General features: G+C 41.6%; 1 protein-coding gene across 2 annotated transcripts in view; it reads left to right on the forward strand.

The window, feature by feature from the left end:
• The first annotated feature begins 304 nt into the window (after nucleotides 1–304).
• PPM1L (protein phosphatase, Mg2+/Mn2+ dependent 1L) overlaps nucleotides 305–23,065 on the forward strand; it is a 54,883-nt gene continuing 32,122 nt past the window's right edge. The window contains exon 1 of one of the 2 annotated variants that reach the window (XM_072933488.1): nucleotides 305–1,493. In XM_072933488.1, the coding sequence (XP_072789589.1) occupies nucleotides 978–1,493 (516 nt within the window). In that variant the 5' untranslated portion in view covers nucleotides 305–977. The remainder of the gene's footprint in view (nucleotides 1,494–23,065) is intronic. The other variant, XM_030280897.4, reaches the window with a different exon arrangement.

Raw genomic sequence — 23,065 nt, forward strand, 5'->3', positions numbered from 1 at the left:
AATTTGAATTACACTTGATTAAATAATTGTTTTTTTTAATTTAAAAATTATTTTGATTAAAATCACTTTCAATAAATAATTTTAATTGTATTTTGATTAGATAATGGATTATCTTTTAATTTTAAAAATTATTTGATTAAAATCACTTTCAATAAATAATTTTAATTGTATTTTGAATAAATAATGGATTATCTTTTAATTTTAAAAATTTGTTTTTATTAAAATAACTTTCAATAACTAATTTTAATTACACTTTGATTAAATAATTGATTTTTTAATTCAAAAATTGTTTTTATTAAAATCACTTTCAATAAATAATTTTAATTACACTTTTATTAAATAATGGATTTTTTAATTTAAAAAATTGTTTTTATTAAAATCACTTTCAATAAATAATTTTAATTAGACTTTGATTAAATAATTTTGATTATTTTTTAATTTTAAAAAAATTATTTTGATTAAAATCACTTCGATCAAACAATTTTTCCCTTTTCCTGGCTCAGCTCCCGGCCTACATCTCCCAGCATGCCCCACCCCACAGCCACCCCGGCGCGCTGCCGCGGGGGCTGCCGGGATTTGTAGTTCAGCAGCGCGGCGGGGGCGGCGGCCGGGACGCTCCGCCCGGGTGGAAGGAGGGCGGGCCGGCTCCGGGCGACACGGGACACGCAGGTACCGCGGGCGGCCCTGGCAGCCACATCCCGGCCCGAACCGCGGAGAGCAGCGGCGCTGCGGAGGCATCCGGCGGCGGAGGGCTCGGCGCATCCATCGGCGGGCCCGCGCCCCCGCGGCACGGCCGGGGCTCCGCGGCGGGGCCGGGGCGCGGCCGGCCGGGAGCGGCGGAGCGGAGCGCGGAGCGGAGCGCGGAGCGGAGCGCGGGGCTCGGCGCTGCCCGGCCGGCCGAGCATGCACTGAGCGAGCGGCGCCGGGCTCGGAGCCGCCCCGCCGCATGGTGTGCGGAGACACGGTCGCGATAATAAATGATAGAGGATACAATGACTTTGCTGTCTCTGCTGGGTCGGATCATGCGTTACTTCTTGCTCAGACCGGAGACCCTGTTCTTGCTGTGCATCAGCCTGGCACTGTGGAGTTATTTCTTCCACACGGATGAGGTGAAAACCATTGTTAAGTCCAGCAGGGATGCGGTGAAGATGGTGAAGGGCAAGGTGGCCGAGATCATGCAGAATGACAGGCTCGGGGGTTTAGACGTGCTGGACGCTGAGTTCTCCAAGACCTGGGAGTTCAAGAGCCACAACGTGGCTGTCTACTCCATCCAAGGCCGCAGGGATCACATGGAGGACAGGTTCGAAGTAATCACCGACCTGGTGAACAAGACTCACCCCTCCATCTTCGGGATATTTGATGGGCACGGAGGAGAGGCAAGTGCTCAGCTGGAAAAAAGGAATAGTGCAACAGCACCAAAAAAAACCAAAAAAAGGGGGGTGCGGGAGGGAGGATGGTCCAAGGCAAGGCGTGGATGTGTTCTCACCCACCAGGTTTGTGTGGTTGTCTTGTACATTGTGGGGAGGGGGATTTCCTTGCTTTTTGGAGGGGGGCGGATGTCTCTGAAAAAGGGCCGTGTAATCCTCCCTTCCCTTTATCCCTCCTCGCCCCTTGGGCGCTCAGCACGGCAGAATTGTGTCTGCAGCCCCTGTGCCCTTTGGTCGAGGTTGAATTGAAGGAAAGGCTGCTGGAGGTGGCTCTGACGTGCGTGGAATAACGATGATGAGCACAAACTGCCCGGAGTCATCTTTTGTTACAGCCAAGCGTGGTGTGATGTGATTTTGGCAGCGGGCTGGCATCTCCCCCCGGCCAGAGCCGGGCTCAGCGCAGAGGTGAAACAGCAGGATCCTAAAGAGAGAGTGTGTGTTTAAAATGTGCTTTCGGTAATTCCCTGCCCAGGGAGCGAGCCGAGCAGGAGCGCGGTGTTTGGGAATGGTGGCATTGGGAAGGCAGCACAGCTGGCATTTGGTGTGGCACAGGGAACAGGCTGGGATGTTCCGATGGAGCCCTGCGGATGCCAGATGTTGGAACTGCAGCTTCCTCTGCCTTTAGGATGTGGTGCTGCCACGCAGCTTTTGGTGTGGCACAAAGCGTTTCGTAACTGTGGGCAAGGAAAGGAAAGGACGAGGAGTTTGTCCTTGCGTGGAAAAGCGGCTCCAGCTGGGGTGATGGGGAGAAATGTTGGGAATTGTGAGAGAGAATGTTCCTCCAGCTGCTCTCCCAGATCCAAGAGTCCAAATCCTTCCTGGAAAAGCTCTGGCAGTGTCCAAACACTCACAGGGGTGGCAGCTGGTGCCCTGCTGAACCTGGAAGGGCTCCTGGAAAATCCGGGCTTGGCATTGGGAACCGCTGCCAGGCTTGGGAAGGGACTCTGCTCTCCTTGCAGTGTCAGCTGGTTTACCCCCTTTAAATTAACACAAACTCTCTGGATATTGAGGTTTGTCAGCTTCATAAAAAATGTTGAGCCCTGTTTTGGGGTTTTTTTTTTTTTGTCCTATTTCAGGTGGGGCACAGCTGTGCCAACTCCTCTTGGCATTCTCAGGTCAGCTCGCTGTCCCTGGGCATTGGAGGGACACGGGTGGAAATGCCCATGTGTCCCAAAGTTTGGGGGTATTTTTTGTCTGATTTCAGGTGGGACACGGGTGGAAATGCCCATGTGTCCCAAAGTTTTGGGGTGTTTTTTGTCTGATTTCAGGTGGGGCACAGCTGTGCCAGCTCCTCCTGGCATTCTCGGGCCAGCTCGCTGTCCCTGGGCATTGGAGGGACACGGGTAGAAATATCCATGGGACACAGGTGGAAATGTCCATCTGTCCCAAAGTTTTGGGGTATTTTTTGTCTGATTTCAGGTGGGGCACAGGTGGAAATGCCCATATGTCCCAAAGTTTTGGGTTGTTTTTTTTTTTGTCTGATTTCAGGTGAGGCACGGGTGGAAATGTCCATGGGACACAGGTGGAAATGTCCATGTGTCCCAAAGCGTTCCCAGCTTTTCCTGGAGGATCAGGAGCCCTGAGTGGTTCACTGGGGCCATCTGGCTCTTTTGTGCTGTGCCTTTGTGTAATCTGAATTTCCTTGTGGGAACCGAGCGGCCCCAAACAATCGGGGAAGTGTCCGAGTGGTGTTTTTAAACAGAGGGACTCCGAGCTTGTGGGGTCCAGGGTGAAAGGGGGATCTGATTTCTTTCATTAATTTTGTAGCTTGCCCTGCACGAGATGCCAAGCTGAAGGGTATTAAATAACCCCCAAGGAACACAGGGAATGTTGGCATTTTGTTCATGTGCCCCATGGATATTGCCTGCTTTGTTGGGCATCTTGAAATTCCATCCATGGCATGCATTAATGTTGGGTGCGTGGAAAACTCATTTGGCCTTTTGTATTCTGCTTCCTCAGAACTGGCTCTGATGGATTCAGTGGCAAAGTACAGGGAGGTTTTTAATTTTGAAAGGTTCAGCAGAACTCTCCGCGAATCTTTCTAAATTTAGTGGTTTATAAATGTATCCGTCTCGCATCTGTTATTCATAATGGAATCCTAAGTGTTCTTCGTGGCCTTTACTCCTACAAAAATAAATCGAGGACCTAATTAGTTTCAAGTTTTAAATTTTAGATAGAACTGTTCAGAAGAACATGAGCTGTGTGCTGTGCATACAGTAAAGAAAAAAAAAAAAAAGAAATAATGAGGAACAGGTTTTATTCTAAGAAGATTTTGTAATTTTCAGTAGAAAATGAGAAGAAATAAAAAGTTATGCTCTATTTAATCCCTAGTACATAATACTGCATTTTAAGTCTCTATTTGAATGGGGGGTTTGTATGTCTTAATTTATTTTAATTTTTTACAAACATCAAATACTCTCTGAAACACTTCATCTAGGCATGCAGCGAAGCCTCTGTGAAGGTTAAATTTTCCATATGGGCTCCCATTATGTATATTTAAAGAATAAAGAACAGCTGATCCCTGGGGTTACATGTGAAACAAACTGTTCTATATGGGGAGAATTTTTTTTTTTTTTTTTCCAAAGAGCCAATACCAGAAATGAGATGCCCAATTAATTATTTCCAGCTATATGCAAGGGAGCCTGTCTCCATTAATTACTTCCTGCCATATCCCATTGAAGTGGAAGGATGGAGGAGCGTGTTCAAGCGGCTTCAATTACTGTGCACTGCTAATTTATGAAGATTTCTCAGCTTTCATATCACCAGCATTTGCATAAATTCTACTTTTATGTCATTTCCTCTTCCAGTTTTAGCCTGGATAGGTTGGCAGACATTGCTTGGGATTTTGTGTGTGGCTTGAGAAAGGAGTAAGCAAAAATAATTATTAATGCTCTGGTTTGCTGCAGTGACTTCTGAAAGGCAAGAATATTTCAGAGAGAAAATTAGATGTGGGGTGTGTTGTGCAAGCTTTCATTAAAAGTTAGTTTCTTGGAGATATGATGGTGATGATGATAATAATGATGCAGAGCAAGCAAAGGTCAAAGAAGTAGATTTAGAAAGAATAAAGAAAAGTTGCTGCCTCTTGTCTCTCTGAATGACTTTGGCCAAAGGATCAGCTTTCAAGGTGAACTGAACTTACAAAAGAAAAAAAATTCTGTTCTCTCATCAGGTTCTTTTTAAAGTTTAAAAATAGTTTGAGTGCTTTTTTTTCTTGCCCTTTTCCCTTTATTTAGGAATTTTGGGGCTGTCCAGGCTGGAAGATGGAGCAGTGTCAAACTCCACAAATGACCAAATAACAAATGATGAGCTGGGAAGCTGAGCAGAGGAAAGGCTGGCTGCTTAATGAGAATGATTTCCCTATTTTAACTACCATTTACTCTCAAATATTTAAGGTTTAAGCACGCAGTTTAATGAGATCTCAGCATTAGACAAGGGCAAAATAGCTCAGCTCCCATCTGCAGTTTTATAGTTATGGCTTTGCTGTAAATCATCGGGTTTTTCCTAACCCTGTGGGGTGAAGGTTTTAAAAATAATTACGGTAATAGATAGTACCTTCCCCTGCCTGGGCTTGTTTGCAGTTGTAAACGGATGTGGCAAATTACAGCTCAGTAACTGTCTCATAAAAAATGTCTCTTTTTATTTCCCTCCACCTCCTGCACGGGGACATGGCAAGGCTTGTCCCTCATGATGTGTAGCTGTGGGTAAGAGCTTTTTCTGCGTGGAATGATTGGGTTCTGGAGCTGCTGAGCCAGTGTTTTAGGATGGAAAATGCACCTTTTTTATTTTTATTTTTTATTCCCAGCGCAGGGAAAGGTTGGGGAGGTGGAATGGGGAAGGAGAGAGCGGTGTGGAAATGGCTCCATGGGGCTCAGGACCTTGAAATCAGCAGCACCAAGTGCTGGTTACTGATTAACTTAGAAAGACACCCAAAAAAAAAGAAATAAAAGGGAGAAAGGTCAAAAGATAAGGTGGAGAGTCCTGAGGAGCTGGGAATGCTGAGGTGAGGCCTGGAGGAGAGGGCACTGTGCCAGCTGGGTTTGAATAAACCTGCTGTGCATTCCAATCCAGCTCGCTGAGCCTAACAGTAGAAGGTGTTTGTGCTGTGCTGAAAGAAGAGAAAGCTGCCAATTTTGCAATTTTAGTTCATTTTTTGGTGTTATTTTAATCTGCTGATTCTTATTCCAGCCCCATCCCTGTGATGCTGCACTGCTTAAGCCATCTCAGCAATGAAAATTTATTTATCAGACTTTGGGTCAAGGCCATTCGGGATTGATGGTTTGGGATTTTTATAAAAGGTAGGAATAAATCAAACAAGAGCTTTGGAGTTTCTCTGGGTGTTTACAGCCCAGTTGTAAGGTGAAGTCTTTGAGGGTTTGCAGTTTTTAAACAGAGACTGCCAGCATGGTTTTCCTTTTATAGCCATTTCCTTTGGTTTCTAATCAAGAATTCCCTGCAATGTGCCCAAATTTTTGAATAAATATTTACGTAGGTGAGGTCACGTTGATAGGCAAGTCCCAAATCTGCTTATGAATTCCCCTGCAGTGGCCTAAAATACAAGTCAAAAATGATCTACAGGAACATTCCTGTCATTTTGTTTAGTTTATCTAAGTTTTACTGTTGCATGTCATGCTCCAGGATTATGATTTTCACCCTACAGCACCATGCTGATTCGATTTAGGGTTGAACTCTACGCTCATTTGCTGTACAAAAATTGATTAAAATGCTGTAAAAAGCTGTAATTGGAAGGAGAAACTTTAATTGCTGCCATTCAGGGCTGTATCATTGGGTGTAGGTTTGAGCCTTCTTTCACTTTTGATAAAAATCAAGAAGTCAATTAATTTTTAATGTGTTTTGCTAGCTTGTTTTAATCGGTCCTTCCCTGTCTGGGCTCTCAGGCTGCCGACAGATTGCCACTGGTTTAATGAAATCAATTTTGATTATAAGAAGCTTTCAGATTATGAAAGTCATTGAAGTTTTCCACCCTGAACTTGAGGAACTCCATGGGATGTGTTCCTGTTGGGAATTGCTGTGGGATGGGGAGGAAACAATCTTGGAGCAGTGGGTTTTTAATAATTTCTGTTCCATAGCTCCGGAGTTTGATTATTTTTGTGTTTAATAGTGTGGGAGAAAAAAAATTCATGTCCTCTGCCATGTGGGTTAATTAAACCAGCAGATTGCTCTGCCTCCAATGTCGTGTTTGCGGCAGCTCTTTTGGAGCAGAGTAGAATTCCTCCTCCCTCCTTTTTTGCTAGAAACCCAAATATTTACGGTGTAAATTGTGCCTTAAAACTGAGATTTGGCTTCTGGCAGTTTCACTTTTGAAACAATCTCCTGGCAGGGATTGCTGTGTTTTGTGCTGGCTGGTTTTTGCTGGTGGCTGCAGTTTCCTGCAGCAGTTTTGGCACTGTGGGGATGTCCCATGCTCATGGCAGGATTCCCATGCGCTGGATTTGGCACTTCTTAATTTTTTCTTTGTCTTCTCAGGACTTTTCAGCCCTGCCCCTTTTCATCTGGGGGTTGTGTGTGTTCCTCAGCACACAGGTATTGCCTGCTTTGAAGTGAAATTCCACTTTTCCTCAGCCCCAGGAGCCTTTGGACACGTTGAGCTGCTCAGAAATGAGCGGGATCGTGCTGTGAGATCAGCCAGGTTTTGGGATCCATCCCAGTTTGGACAGGGTTTGGAGCATCCTGATCCCTGCCCATGGGATGAGAGGGGCTTTAGGGTCCCTTCCACCCCAAACCATTGTAGGAAAGGCAATCTAGAGGTACCTGGCACTAATTGTTCTTTAGTCTCAAGGTTCAGAGGTTCAGGTTTGCTCTTCCCTCCACAGCATAGAGACACCGACAAATCTGGGAAAAGGAAGAAAATGCTGCTCTGCTCCTCCTGCTTTGGATCTCTGCCCTTGCAGGGAGACTCCCCAAACCTAATTCAAGGGCAGCAGCTGCTCTAATTATGCACAGAAAGTCACACGCCCCTTGCTCCAGTTTTTCACTGCAATATTTTCCGGTAAATTATCGAAGTTTAAGTGAAGTCACCACCCTCTGGGCCCCACTGCACCTCCTGCTCTGTGCCCCACAGACTCCTCATCCCTGCTGGTCCTGGGGCCACACTTCTGTCCCTCATCCCTCAGGGAATGCTGTGTCCCAAGGAGCTGTGTCCATTCCAGCCCTCCTGGGATGGACTGAGTGCTTTAAAACAGAGTTTGGGGCTCCAGGTTCCCTTTGGCTGCTCCTCCTCCTGCTCAGCTCCACCAGATCCCAGCCCAGCTGGCCAGACCAGTTCCTCTGGCTCCATCCCAGCCCAGGAGTTCTCCCATGTAGGAGAAGGTCATCAGCATTTAATGACCTTTTTTCTTTATGACCCTGTAGAGTTTCACTTCACCCAGAAGTTCATGAAACAGCAAAGGCTTCAGATGAGGCAATCCCAAAGGGAAGTTTTCATCCTGACAAAAATGTCCATGCTGGATCTCCAGGCTGCTGTCATTTGTGTGTAAAATCAGGAGTTGTAACAAGTTGCAGATTTTTTTTTTCCCCTTTTTTGCTGTTTAATGTGCTTTTACTCCTGTTTTGTAGCTGGTGTTAAACACTGGTGGTTCTATTCAAGCACTTTAAAGCTCGTGCCAAAAGTAGGTTTCATTTGAAAGCAGCATAGCTTTGAAAAAATGCAAATTTTGTTATAGTTTATGAGAGAAAAACGGTTTGCAGGCGCCAGAATACTGACAAATACTCAGGGTAAGTAAGACTGGTGAGATTGGTAAATTAGAGTTGAAATAACTGCTCATTTATGCCATGAAATTGATGTTTACATGGCAAACACAGCTTGGACCAGATCAGGCCTGATCCAGGAAGGATCAAGGGAAATATTTTGGTCCCACTAAAAACCAAAAAGAGCAGAAAGTTGTTGTTAAGAGCAGCCTCTCAGGTCTGGAGTGGTTTGCTAACAAATAATGTGGATGGAGAAGAAATTCACCTGTATTTCCACTCCATCTGGTGGAAAAGCCATCCCAGAAAAGCAGCTGGGGGTGGATGCAGTGAGCTGAGATTTTGGGATGAAGGGTTGGGTGAGAGCAGAGTGGACAGAGGAAAAGAGGAGTGAGAAAAGGGGACAAGGGCAGGAGGAAGGAGGGATTAACAGGGTGGGAAAAGGGAGGGATGGATGAGCAGAGTGGAAAAAGGGAGGGAAAGGAGGGGAAGAAGGGATGTGCAAAGTGGACAAAGGGAAGGAGGGGTGAGCAGAGTGGGAAAAGGAAAGGAGGGTGAGAAAAGGGGATGGGGGAAGGAGGGATGAGCTAAGGGGACAAAGGGAGAGAAGGATGAGCAAAATAATCAAGAGGAAGGAGGGGTGGACAGAGTGGACAAAGGGAAGGAGGGATGAGCAGAGTGGAAAAAGGAAAGGAGGGTGAGAAAAGGGGACAAAGGGAAAGAGGGATGAGCAAAGGGGACAAAGAGGGATGGATGAGCAAAGAGATCAAGAGGAAGGAGGGGTGAGTAAAGTGGAAAAAGGGAAAGAGGAGTGAGCAGAGTGGACAAAGGGAGAGAGGGGTGAGAAAAGGGGACAAGGGCAGGGAGGAAGGAGGGATGGATGAACAGAGTGGAGAAAGGGAGGGAGGGATGAGCAGAGTGGAAAAAGGGAAGGAGGATGAGAAAGGGGGACAAGGGAAGGAGGGATGAGCAGAGTGAACAAAGGGAAAGAGGGGTGGGCAGAGTGGACAAGGGAAGGAGGGTGAGAAAAGGGGACAGGGGGAAGGAGGGATGAGCAAAGGGATCAAGAGGAAGGAGGGATGAGCAGAGTGGACAAGGGAAGGAGGGATGAGCAGAGTGGACAAGGGAAGGAGGGATGAGCAGAGTGGACAAAGGCAGGCAGGGATGAGCAAAGGGGCCAAGGGCAGGGAGGAAGGAGTGTCATTCTTTGGTCAGGCCTGTCTCCAAGCCCCGAGAGCAGCGTGGCAGCACAAAGGAGTGTCCTGCTGCTCCTACAAAGTGCCTGTGATGCTGGAACATCGCCCCTCTCATCATCTGTGACCTTGGCTGCTCCCCAGCTGTGGGAGCAGCTGCCATCTCCAGCCACACAATCCCAGGACGTGTTCTCACTGCTGAGCCACATCACAATTAGCCACAGCTCCTCGTGTGGGCAAACTCAAAGCTCCCCTGGAGAAATGAGCGCTTATTTGCATTTACTTGCAGCACCAAAATGTTATCCCTTGCAAATTTGCTCGTTGTCAGAAGTGTTGATAAAGCTTTTTTTTATTTTTTTATCTCCGAATCCCCTTCAGGGGTAAACATTTGATTTTATTAAGTTCTGTTATAATAGCTGAAGCTGTCATACAGCACTGCTTTCAATCAATATGCTTTTTAATGTAATAAATCTCTTTACTTTTCCATTCTCTTCCCGATAGAAAACTCCTGGAGGGTGTGAAGCATTTCTTCAGAGGGAAAGTGCGTGGCCCATAATACAGCTCTGTGCTGTGCCACTTCTTTAAACTTCATTTTAAATGGGAATGTGATTTATTTCCAGGTAATCTGTGCATGCACTGCATTTTCCCTGGAATGTGTGCTCCCTCCAGACAAACACTGAGGTATAGAAATATCTGATTGTGGTTGGCATGAAATAAAATCTCTGTCTAAGGCTCTGTGCTTCAGGAATGAAGTGTGGGAGTAGAGAAAGGGGAGAGGGAACATGCTTGTCTCTTTAGTGTTCTTGATGTTTATACCCCGGAGCTTTCATCTGCTTTGCAGTGTGAATGGCTTTTTTCTGATTTTTATCCCTTTTTTTCTATTACTCAAGTGGTTTTGGAGATGTCTAGGACAATATGTAGGATATAGAAGTGTTTTTTGTGTGGTTTTTCTTTTTTTAATGTGGCATATATGTGATGTGGTTCCTGTGGTTTTATTTCTGTTGGGAAGCAGGGAAGTTGGGCAACAGTCTGGATAATCCCACCAAGCAAAACTAGTTTTCATTGGATATTTATTCCTAAATTTCTGAAGTTTGGCTGTTTATTGTTGTGGGAGAAAAGGGGAACCACAGCTGAAGTTTGGCCCTTTATTGGTGTGGAAGGAAAAGGAAATCCTGGGTGAAGTTTGATGAACAAAGGGAAATCACATCTGAAGTTTGGCTCTGTAGGTGTGGAAGAAAAGAGGAAAAAGACAGGAGATGTTGGAAAATCCAGTCTCCAGCTCCCAAAAAGCAGAGAAGCAGCAGCCCTGGGAAGGAGACAATCCCATTTCTCCAAAGTGGAGTTAACCCAGGGATGTGCACTTTGGTGGAGATGCCAAACTGGTGGAATCCATGCAGTGCCTGAGGGGCTGGACTTGTGTGTGAGGTGATTCCTGGGTCAGGATGATCCTGGTTTTATTTGGTGCTGGATTTGTTTTAGGTGATTCCTGGGTCAGGATGATCCTGGTTTTATTTGGTGCTGGATTTGTTTTAGGTGATTCATGTATCAATATGATCCTGGTTTCATTTGGTACTGGATTTGTTGGAGGTGATTCCTGGGTTAGGATGATCCTGATGTTATTTGGTACTGGATTTATTTTAGGTGATTCCTGGATGATCCTGTTTTGTTTGGTACTGCATTTATTTTAGGTGATTCCTGGGTCAGGATGAACCTGGATTTATTTGGTGCTGGATTTATTTTAGGTGATTCCCATGGTCAGGATGATCCTGGTGTTATTTGGTACTGGATTTATTTTAGGTGATTCCTGAATGATCCTGTTTTGTTTGGTACTGGATTTATTTTAGGTGATTCCCGTGGTCAGGATGATCCTGGTTTTCTCTCAGTGCAGGCTGGAGGAAGCAGCAGGCCCCATATTTTGGCAGCGCTCCTTTGTGGCTCTCAAAAAAACCCTTCCAGTGTTGTAACTCGGGTGTTTTGGGCACTAAACTTTGTCCTCTTTGTTTCTGCCACATCTCTGCCCTGCTGGCACAAATTCCAGCTGCTGTTGCTCAGGGAAGAGGGAACATGGAGCTGCTCCATGGTGCTGCTGCCGGTTGGCATTGCCCAGCAGAGAGGAGACCCCCGTAAATATTTAATACTTAATATTTAATATTTATTATTTAATATTTAATATTTAATATTAATGCCAGGTGCTGCTTTGTTTACAGGGAATTTGGGGTGCCACACCCTCGTTTTCCTAAATGTTTGATGCTGCCATATCAAAGCCATGCCTGAAGTTTGACTTTTTTCAAAGCCCCAGGAGTGGTTTGGGAAGTGAAGCAATGATGGAATTCTCAGAGGATGAACGTTGCATGAAGGATTTGGAATTCTTGGCAATTAGGAAATTGTTGCTGAGGTTAATGGGGATATTATTTTTAACTTTGAGGGCAGGAGTAATCTCCTGCCTCCGGGATAAAATTATTTCAATCCGTGCTTTAAATAAGCACTCTCTGTCACGGTTTAAATTGACAAACATTTAAATCATCAACCTGAATTCTTTTTAAGCTGTTACGTATCTTTCTATATTCACATTATTTTTATTTTGCATTGAGGCAGAATGGTATTTACTACCAGTGTTTAGTTGTGTGAGGTTGGGGTTTTTTCCCTGTTTTTTTCTTTTTTGTGGCTATCATTACTGTAAGTAAAAGCAGAATGAAAAGCTGAATAAGAAGCCAAATAATGTGATGAGATCAGGAACCTTCTCCTCAGACTCCATTTATAACTGGAATTATAGACAGACAAGAATTGGAGATAATTCTGCTCAAGGTAACCACACCTTCAAAGAGAGTGATGGCAAAATAATCAATTATTTTTAAAAAACACACTTTTTTCTCCCTGGTTTTAGGAGAAACTCCTGGTAGGAGCTGGTTACCACTTCAATAAATCTATTTTTCTTCAACCTTCAGAGGCACATACATGCTGTTTACATCTATCATTCTAATTAATTACCATATTAGTGTGATAGAGTATATTCTCAAGCTTTGAAAAATAAATTTTGTTAACAGTTTTATTTGTAAACAATAAAAAAAAAAGGCAACTTATGTGCCTTTTTCTGTTGTATCACAGCTCCGGGCAGTAGCTGGGGTCAGGCTGCAGCGCTGCATGTGATGAGCAGAAAAATACTCCGAGTAAATTTAAATTGAAGGAATCTCTTGGGATGGATTGGAGCACTCCAGGCTTTTAAGCTGCCTGAGTTTGTGTGTTCTGAAGTGTCCATGCAAACATTCCAGTGAGCTGAGCCCAGCCAGCCTCAGATGCTGTGGCAGAAGAGCCAAAGAAAGTTTCCAGCTGCAGGCTGGGGAGAGTTGTCTCAAGTGCAGCTTTTAAAATTATAAAAAAAAAAAATTAAATTTAAAAGCTTTTCTGGCACGCTGCTGTCCATCTTATTAAGGAGAAACCTGACAGAGAGGGAAGATGGTGTGGGTGAATAACAGGAGAGGCTGTAACCTCAAACCTGTTACAGAAAAGAGATATATTTACTGGAATGTTTTGTTGCTGAGTTTCCCAGCACCTCCAATTGACAGGAAAGCTAAATACAATTCCAGTGGCAAGCAGCACTCAATTGAAACTTTTTTTTTTTTTTTTTAATACACAAATTGAAAACTTTGCATTTTTTTTTCTCAGTGGTTTTAATTGACCTCCCTGGGCCTCTGATTCAAAGTCTCTCAAAAGTGGGTGACAAAACTATGTTATACCTCTGTGAACAGGTGTTTCCAGCTCATTTTACAGGCTCACATTTCTGCTCATGTCTCTTGGCTGCTCCAATACAAGTCAGGACCACGACTGAAAATAGAAATTTGTAGCCCCTCTCTTGTTTTCTCCCAGAGGCAACTGCTCCTTGTTTTTTTGTTTTTATTTTTTTGTGAGATTCCCCCTGTGTGCCTTCTGTTATTTAATGTGACACCAGCACCTTCCTGCTGGGCTTTGCAGGTCCCAGGTTCTTTGTTTAATGGGATTATTAAGAAATTAATGACACCTGAGAAAGGGTAGCACCAATTCTCATTCCAGATCCTGGATCTGGGTGATTTTTTCACACCAAAATGAGAAACCCGGGTCAAGCCCTGAGCTGTTGGTCATGGTTTAGGTGCATTTTGGTTTGAGACAGTGGTTTTAATTCAAAAAGTGATGTAAACAGCCAGGCAGGGGGAGGAAGTGGCTTTCTTATCCCTGCCTTCCTCTTTTATTTGCAGGATTTATGGCATTATGAGACAGCACAAAACTGACTTCTGAATTTATCAAAAAAATAAACTGAAGAGCTCAGCAGTCCCAAGGGAGGTTTGAGGGAAAGTTTAAAAAACAACAGTGAGACAAGAAAAGACTTTTCTTTTATCCAGAGGTGTGGTGGTTTCAGGACAGCCATGAGTGAATTAACCCCAGAACTTCCAGCTCTTCTCTCTCACAGCCCCGTGCTCGCCTGTTCCTCAGGAAAAACACTCTGTGTTCCCTCTCCTTGCAGGCAGCATCTGAAAATTTGGGATAATTTGCCCTCTCTGGAGCAGCACAAAGGAGAATCTGCAAGAAATCAAAGTGTTGCCTTCAGCTGCAGGGCTGCAGGGTGGGTTCCTGGGGCTGAGCTCTTTCTTCTCTCTCATTTTCTGCTGTTGAGACTAAAAAAGATGCCCTGGAAAAACTGAAAATCTCCTGGAAGCTTTTGATCCAAGAGCCCAGCTCCTCAGAGAATGGGGATGTGAGGATGGGCAGTGTGCTCTGATTTAAATAAGGAAAAAAAAGTTAAATTAGGGAACATAACAGGGTTTATTCTCCTGATGAAAGCGCTCCAGAAGATCGAGTTAAGTGGGTTTTTTTTTGGTTTTCACTTTCAAAGTTACCTTAATAAAACATTTAAAGCCTCCTGATCTGTCTAGAATTAAAGCTGTGTATTGCAAGAAAACTGCTCTTAGCAGTGAGGGGCATTTCAAGGTGACCAGGGACGAGTTGGGAGCAATAAAGAGAAATTAAATTAATTACATTGTGGCTGAGGTTGCTTGTGTTTTATCCTCCCTCTGTACAGCCACACAGAGGAGGGGAAATCAAATGAAGAAAGCTGAAGAGGATTTTATTATTGCCTAAAGCTTAGACAGGAAAGAACCTACAGGCATTATTTTTGTGCAGCAAGAATTGGTGACATGTTAGAGAATAAAAAAAAAAAAAAAAAAAAGAGAGATAATGAATGGTCAAAAGCAGCAAAAATGTAAATATTTTGTAGGGAGTTCCCATCCCTGTTCCTTGGGGATTTGTGGGAGCAGCAATTTGCAGCTGAGAATGTGGAATTATTGCTGTGACCTGCCTCCTTCACTATTCAGGGGTGATGATTTTCAACATCCCAGGTCATATGAACCCCTGGGAGTTAGTAAACATTTTAATTAGAACTTATTTTCATCAACTTGATAAGAGTAGAGCTGTTGTAAATCGCAGCTGGATTCCAAAGGGGCCAAAGTCAGGCTGGGCTGGAGTCTCAGGTGCATTCCTGGGATACCTGGCCCTGGAAATGGGCCTTTTTTATCCCAGCCTTCCTCTTTTATTTGCAGAATTTATGGCATGAAGGGACAGCACAAAGAGAGTTTGACTTCTTCATTTATCAAAAAAATAAACTGAAGATCTCAGCAGTCCCAAGGGAGGTTTGAGGGAAAGTTTAAAAAACAGTGAAACATGAAAAGTCCTTTCCCTTTTTTCTTTCCTCCTTTCCTTTCCTTTCCTTTCCTTTCCTTTCCTTTCCTTTCCTTTCCTTTCCTTTCCTTTCCTTTCCTTTCCTTTCCTTTCCTTTCCTTTCCTTTCCTTTCCTTTCCTTTCCTTTCCTTTCCTTTCCTTTCCTTTCCTTTCCTTTCCTTTCCTTTCCTTTCCTTTCCTTTCCTTTCCTTTCCTTTCCTTTCCTTTCCTTTCCTTTCCTTTCCTTTCCTTTTCCCTTTTCCCTTTTCCCTTTTCCCTTTTCCCTTTTCCCTTTTCCCTTTTCCCTTTTCCCTTTTCCCTTTTCCCTTTTCCCTTTTCCCTTTTCCCTTTTCCCTTTTCCCTTTTCCCTTCCCCTTTTTTTTCCCTTCCCCTTTTGCTCTTCCCCTTTTCCCCTTCCCCTTTTTCCTTTCCCTTTTCCCCTTTTTCCTTTCCCTTCCACAGAAAACCAAAACCAATTCATTTGTTAATTGAATTTTGGTAAAGATAAGAATATCTGAGTTCAATTCTCCTCTGTGTGCGGGATTTTAATACTAATTACTCATTCTGTGGGTATTTGGTTTTCTTATTTTACATGCAGCTTTTTAAACACTTCTGTCTCAAAAAAAAAAAAAACCAAATTCCAAATGGAATTTGACAATCTGGATTTAGGTGGTGTTGAAGCATGAGCAGGGAGGTTTGTAAAGTCAAACCAGTTCTTCCATGTGGATTGTTTCAGAAATACCCTGAGCAATCTGGAATGAGACGATCTTTCAGGTCCTTCCTAACCCAAAAATGTTGTAGGATCAGTGATTTTTAATTGATTTATTTATTGTTACAGGTACCCAAACTGACTGTCAGGGATGTTTATCCTCCAATCCTTGCTGTGCCAAGGCAGCTGCAGGTGGGAGAGCTCCTTGGAGTCACTTTTTGCTCCCATTTCGTAAAGGTTGCTTGAAACTTTTTGCCCTAAAATTGAAATCCATCCATTTTTCAGATTGCCCATAGAGGGGAAAGAAGTGTAGCTTTATCTTGGCTGAATAATGCATGGCTCCCTGAATGCAATCCTGCAGCTCTGAGTTCTCCAGGCTGCTTTCTTTGCAGGGCATGAGATGGAAACAGAACTTGGGGACAAAAAAAAAAACCTTTTTTTTTTGTTTTTCAAATAAAAACACAAAAAAAGGGGATGGCATTCCTAATTCCACAGTTCCCCTGGGTGCTGTCCTAATAAAAACCCAGCAGGGCAGACTTGAAATGAGGTTGGTTTATGCAGGTGGGTTGGCACTGCCTCTCCAAGTCCAAAAATTCGGTATTTTGGGGGGGTTTGTTCTGTTTGTGGGCAGCCAGAGAAAACCCCTGGAGCTCCTCCCCAGCAGTTGTGTGTACAGTGCAGTTTGCTGAAGTAGAGTGTAAAAAAATTATAAAAATGTAAAGGGAAAAAAGGGGGGGAAATATTTTTTTTCATATCTATTTTAATATATTTTAATAGATAATATAATATAATATAATATAATATAATATAATATAATATAATATAATATAATATAATATAATAGTATAGTATAGTATAGTATAGTATAGTATAATATAATATAATATAATACAATATAATATAATTATGTAATGTAATATAAATAATTCATATAATAACAATATTATTCATATTACTATTTAGCTAATTAATAAATAAGTATTGCTTATTTTGTTGATATTTAGCTAATTTCTCTTCCTACAAAGGGGAATGCAAAACAATCATTATTTACATGAACGTGTGTGAGAACTCTGGTAGAAATATGTGAGCATCAGAAGGCACAGAAAACTTTTAAGAGAACTTTAAAACTTTTAAAAGAACAGGGGTGACAAAACGGAGCCCTTTGGAAAAGCTGCCAGTGAAAAAGAAGAGCTGGAATGGGAATTTTGGGGTAAAGAGCTCCGTGAGGGAGCTGGGATGGAGCTCCTGCCTGGGCTCTGAGGCTGATAAACTCCCAATAAATCAAAATTGTGCCATGTTATTCCAGCATTTTTATTTGATCCAGTTGCAAAGTGCTCCAATGCTCCTCTTTTTTTGTTTATTTGACAGTGTACCACTGTAAATTAAGTTGGGGAGAAGCTGGAGCTCAGCTGCTGCCTTCTGAATACTGAATACATCAATAATTTCAATATATCAATAATTTCCATCTTGCTGAAATGCCACATTATTACATTTATTCAGCAACTTTTTGTTCTCTTGGCCTCGTGGCTTGCACTTCACACATTCTCACTATCCCATTTATTTTCATTTTTCAGTGGGAAATGTGTGCAATTCCAAATGGGCTTTTTGTGCTTCCTGACCTGTTTGGCATGCATCCCAGCCACATTTCTGAATTTATAATTGCTTTAATGTGAAAGCAGCCATCCCATTTGATGTTTGCTCCGTGAAAGGCAGAGACAACCTAATAATAGCTGCAAGTTTGCTAAATAAGGCTCGAACCAGCACATTTTCTTCTGCAATAAAGATGTGTTAATTAGTTTTGTTCTCTGGTGAGGGGAACCTGGCATAGGTGGAAACCAGCTCTGATCTGATGAGTTTGGGACCCAAGGGGCTAAAACTAATCAATGGTTGGATAATTTATTTGTAAAAATAAATCTATTTATTTTTCAAGTAATTGTCTAGGCTGGGTGTTTTAAGGTGATTTTTTAAAATCTATTTAAGTGTGTCTGTCTGTAGTGGAATCAGTCTGGGCAGTGATATTTATTTAATGATATTTAAGGCTCCTGATTCCTCTGATGAAAATTAGGACTAAAATCAGGCAGAATGCAACAAAAGGGAAGTATTTAAATAATTATTAAAAGAATTAAATAATAATGAAATAATTAAAATAACTAAATAATTCAAAAAGCTAAATAATTAAAAGAACTCAATAAATAACTAAATAATTTAACTAAATAATTAAAATTACTAAATACTAAAATAACTAAGTAATAAAATAACTAAATAATTAAAATAACTAAATAATTAAAATAAATACTAAAATAACTAAGTAATAAAATAACTAAATAATAAAAATAGCTAAATAATTTAAATAACTAAATAATTTAAGTAATTAAAATAACTAAATAATACAAATAGCTAAATAATTAAATCTTTTAGAAATATCCATTTTTTTAAAAGCCAATGCCATTAAGATTATCCTATTTGTAAATAACTTCCACGGAGGAAATCTTAATTTGTGCTTTATTCATGTGTGTAAAAGGAAGTTCAGAAGAATGCAGGTCCTGAGGAGGAACCAAGTTTGCCAAGTGCTTTTAAAGCGCTTTTTGCTTTTTTTTGTGAGATGTTCATTCCCTCAGGGCTCATCCCACAGGAGAATTCCTGGATCAGCCTCCCAGGGCAAAGAAAAGCTTCAAATCCCACAAATTCACTCAAAAATCAGAGTAAGTGACAGAAATGACATCATTTGGTCTCTTTCCTGCACATATTTTGAATAAATGTGCTGCTCATCCTGCCAGACGTGGCAAAAAGGAGGAGGATTTGTTTGTCTGCCTCATCTGCCCTACAAAAAATCTCTTTAGAGGTTGATTAAAATCAAATCTGACCTTGGATTTTAAACCAGGGGTGGTGTTCACACAGCAGATTTTGGACGGGAAAGTTTTTTTCTCCACAGTAGAGAAAAAATGGGGTTTTTTAGAAGGGACCTTAAATCCCACCCTGCCATGGCAAGGACACCTCCCACTGCCCCAGGTGCTCCAAACCCTGTCCAGCCTGGCCTGGGACACTGCCAGGGTGTGAAAAACACCAATCACTTGGTTTTTAAAATGTTAAAAGTTTAATAATAATACAATGGTTACAGAAAAAATACCATTAGAGTAATAAAATTTAGAGTTAGGACAATTACAAGACAATAAAAAACAAAGAATTACAGAAATCTGGATGCTCTTGGGCACTTAAGCCACGACAAGCATGTTTTGTGAACAAATGAATCACCTTAAAACAATACCTTGTTGCATATTCATATATCCTTCATGGTTATACATTCTATTTAAAATAAGAAACTCTGTCTGGAATATGTCAACTGTTTCCTTTAATCCCCATGGCATAAGAAAACCATAAATTCCTTTTCTCTGGAAGATTCAGGTGTTTTGTGACTTATCTCAAAGTGAGTATCTCATTCTTTTTTTTAAAAAAAAACCACATATTTAATAATAGTGTAAAAAATGTGTATTTTATGATTGGCTTTTCACAAATATTACAATGAATATTATATGTGTAATGTTAGAAAGTTATGCTGTATTAATTCTCTGAAGTAGTGTGCTAAATGTAGTTTTAGGTTACAACATAATGTTAAAATAGAGACTGTGGATGTGGAGGGAGTTTTTTTTTTAGGATGAGATACTCGCTTTGAGGAACACCTAAATCTTCCAAAAAAAAGGAATTTATGGTTTTCTTACCAGAAGAAGCTAATTTCTTCAGGCCTTGCTCAGACTCGAAGATGCCGTGGGGATTAAAGGAAACAGTTGACATACAACACACAGTTCCTATTTTAACTACAAAACGACATTTACCACACTATTAAAATATTAATACAGCACTTCTGATCAATATAACACAATACACATCATATTCAATTTAATATTTGTGAAAAACCAATCAGAAAATATCCATTTTTCACACAAAGGCAGCCACAGGAATCCTTCCATTCCAGGGAAGGATTCCTGCCCAAAATCCACCCAGCCCTGCCCTCTGTGCCATTTTCCCTCTGCCTTTTCAGCCCTGATTTATTCCTTTGCTGCAAAAGTTGGGTTTCTGTACCTGGATAGATTTAATATTTCAGCACTCAGCCCTACAGATGTGAGCCAGAGGTGAGGGAGCAGGTAAAAAGTGCCACTATTGGACACAAATTAAGTACACAAATTAAATACAAATTAAGATGCTTGGTGAGTTCAAATGAGAAGAAAAAAGAGTGTTTTATTTAAGTATTTGGTATTTATAGAATTTTAGAGGTGGCTGTGGATTGGAGGATGGAATTAGCACCTCTCCAGCCACACTGGTTAAATTAACAGTCTGTCAATTGTCTCTTCCTACAAAGAAGAATGCAAAATAATTATTATTTACATTAACGGTGTGTGAGAACTCCAGTAGAAACATGTAATCACATCAGAAGGTTGAAGAAGTTTTATGAGAATTTGAAAACTTTCAAAAGAGCTGTAAAAAAAACCACTTTTAAAAATCAGGGCAACATACAAAGTGTAGTTAGATTTTGTCTCTGTATTTCTGGATGAAGAAATCCCTTTTTTTGTGGCTGTTTGCAGAATTCGCTGCTGATCTCCTGGCACCCAGCTTTGTCCTGCCAGGGGAGGATTGTCCTGCAGTGCCTCTCCCATCTCTGCTGGAATTCCAGAGAAATCCGTGGCTGAGCACAGCCCCAAGGCACCTCCCCAGCCCTTGGGAGGGGAGAAAAAGCAAAGAACAATGAGTTGTGTGTGTGCAGGACAACAAAACACTGGGAAAAAAATAAAAAAAAACCAACCAAAATCTGCCTGCCTGGCTGGTGTGCTCACAGAAGGGAATTGTTCTTGCAAAACTTTCCCTCTTTGTCATCCCAGCCATCCCCCCCAGGCCTGCTGGGCCAAAAAAAGAGCTTTTTATTGCATTATTAGCACTCAGAAATGGGCTGTGCTCATACATACCTGCCTTAAAATCTGCTTTTCCACAGGTATGTGGAGAGGACAGCAGTGACTCCACCTTGGTGTCCTTGTTTGCAGAGGGACTCGGTCCTGTGGTGTTCTAAATACACCCTGAGGCTTCTTCTGTGGGTATTTTTGTTAAGGTTGGGATTAAATATGTGAGATTTATTATTTTTTTTATTTATATCACAGTCTCACAAACGGCGAGCTTTACAGTACTTTATTTTAACAAATTAAAAATGGAGTTGTAGCTCTCTTCTGTAAGGTTTTTTTAAGGATAAACTGTCTAATTAAGAAATCACACTTAGATTATTTTTATTTTTCACTCCATAACTAACTACTTGTGGCCTGTAATGTGGACTTTTTTATCTAATTACAATTCTAATCGATCTAATTACAATCTAATTACACAACACTACTTAAACTTAAGAAGAAAAAGGTAAAGAAGGATTACCTTCTGCTCTAAAACCTTTATCTTGGGTTTTTAATGTATTTCTAATACATAAAAATATTAATTTTTGTATTAGAAATACGAAAATATAATATTTTAATGTATTTCTATATATACATATAGAATGTATATACTATATGTAGTATATATATACCTATATATATTATAAATATATAATACTATATTCTAAAACCTTAAACTCTAAGTTTTCTGCTATGTAATATAAACACTTTTATTCAAACTACACACTCATAATCTTAGTTTTTTACATTTAATTTTGGAAGCTTCTCCACAGCCTCAGGTCAGTGCAGTGTTCTCCTGGGGGTCAGTGCCTGGCAGCACAGAAAATCCAAAATTCTCATTTTTTGGATGAGGGCTCCATCCTCACCCTGTGCTGTTTGATGAGATTGGAGGGGAGGTGCCTGCCCCTGGCAGAGCTGAATGAGGAGAAAAATCACAATTTAGTTATTCAACCAGGGCTTTGTATTATCAAACAATAATAATACAAACTTTTGTATTATCAAAAGTTTGTTTGTCCTTTTTGTAATCTTACAAATGAATGACATCAACCCTTCTCCCTCCATGGCTTTGCTTTGTGATAAACTCTGCAGGAGAATATGGGAAAAATAAAATGGGCATTCTGGAAAAATCCTTGTCTTAAAAGCTATCAGCTTTGCAGTCCCAGGAGGATAACCTTCAGTTGATAACAACTTAAAAAATAAATCATGTCATATAAATGTATTAAGCAGGAAGTTTGCAAGTGAGGAGTAAATCTTCAATCAGGCTGCAAAAGCTCTGCCTAGAGAGCTGCCTCTCCTCATTGCCTGCTTGCCACTGATTTAAAGGTTTAGAATTTCACCTCCTGGATCTGTTTAAAGTTTAAAACCCTTCCTGGGTGCCAAAGTCCACCCTAGGTACATTACGTGTTACATGTTACAGTTTTTCCCCAATGCCCATTACCTGTATTAAATGGTGCTTTTCTATCTTTTATATGGTACATTACGTGTTACATGTTACAGTTTTTCCCCAATGCCCATTACCTGTATTAAATGGTGCTTTTCTATCTTTTATATGGTACATTACGTGTTACATGTTACAGTTTTTCCCCAATGCCTATTACCTGTATTAAATGGTGCCTTTCTACTCTAAACCAATCTGTGAGTGCCAACATCACCAAGAACATGGAGGTGAGGAAGGAGAAAGAGGGAGGACAGGACAGGTTCAAATTCCTCCATCTTAAACCCTCTGACCCCCATGTACAAAACCAAAACCTCCCTGTACAGCACTCAAAAATTCTTCCCTCTACTTTGTAACCACTTCTACTATAATATCTAAACTTTTGTGACTTCTTGTTCTTCCTGCAAGGTTGGTAAATCGTTCCATGGCTCAAACCCAAAATCACAGCTGTTTCCAGCTGCCTGCCAGGGTCTCAAATGCTTCTGACCTGGGCCCGGAACCTCCAAAAATGTCTGAGGGACATTTTGAGTTCTGACACCTGGGAGTGGCAGCTGCTCTTAGCAGGAACCTGAAACCACTTCTGGTTTTTCAGGGAGCTGCTGGGGGGAGCAAACAGAGCCTGGAGCTTCTCTTGGCTTTTCTGTTCCACTTTTGTTTGCCCTGAGCTCAGACATTGCTGGGGTCACTCCCCAGCAACGTTTGTTTTTGCTCAGGACCTTTTGGGCAGCGTTGGGTTCAGCCTTTCCTGCCCCAGAGATGGGGCTTTAAAAACTTTATTCCATTTTCAGTCTCACCAGAAGGGTGAGGCAATACAGATGTTAGAATTCATGCCATTACCATCAGAAGCCAATTATTTCCTAATTAAAATACATTATCAGCATTTCTTGGCCTGTCAGCTTTAGCCACCCCATGCTGTAAATGCCTTAAAGCCAGTAATTATTTATTTCAGGTCACACTTCTAACTTAATGTAAAACTTAAAGACAATTTT

This window comes from Taeniopygia guttata, chromosome 9, assembly GCF_048771995.1.
Source record: "Taeniopygia guttata chromosome 9, bTaeGut7.mat, whole genome shotgun sequence".
NCBI classification, from domain to species: domain Eukaryota; kingdom Metazoa; phylum Chordata; class Aves; order Passeriformes; family Estrildidae; genus Taeniopygia; species Taeniopygia guttata.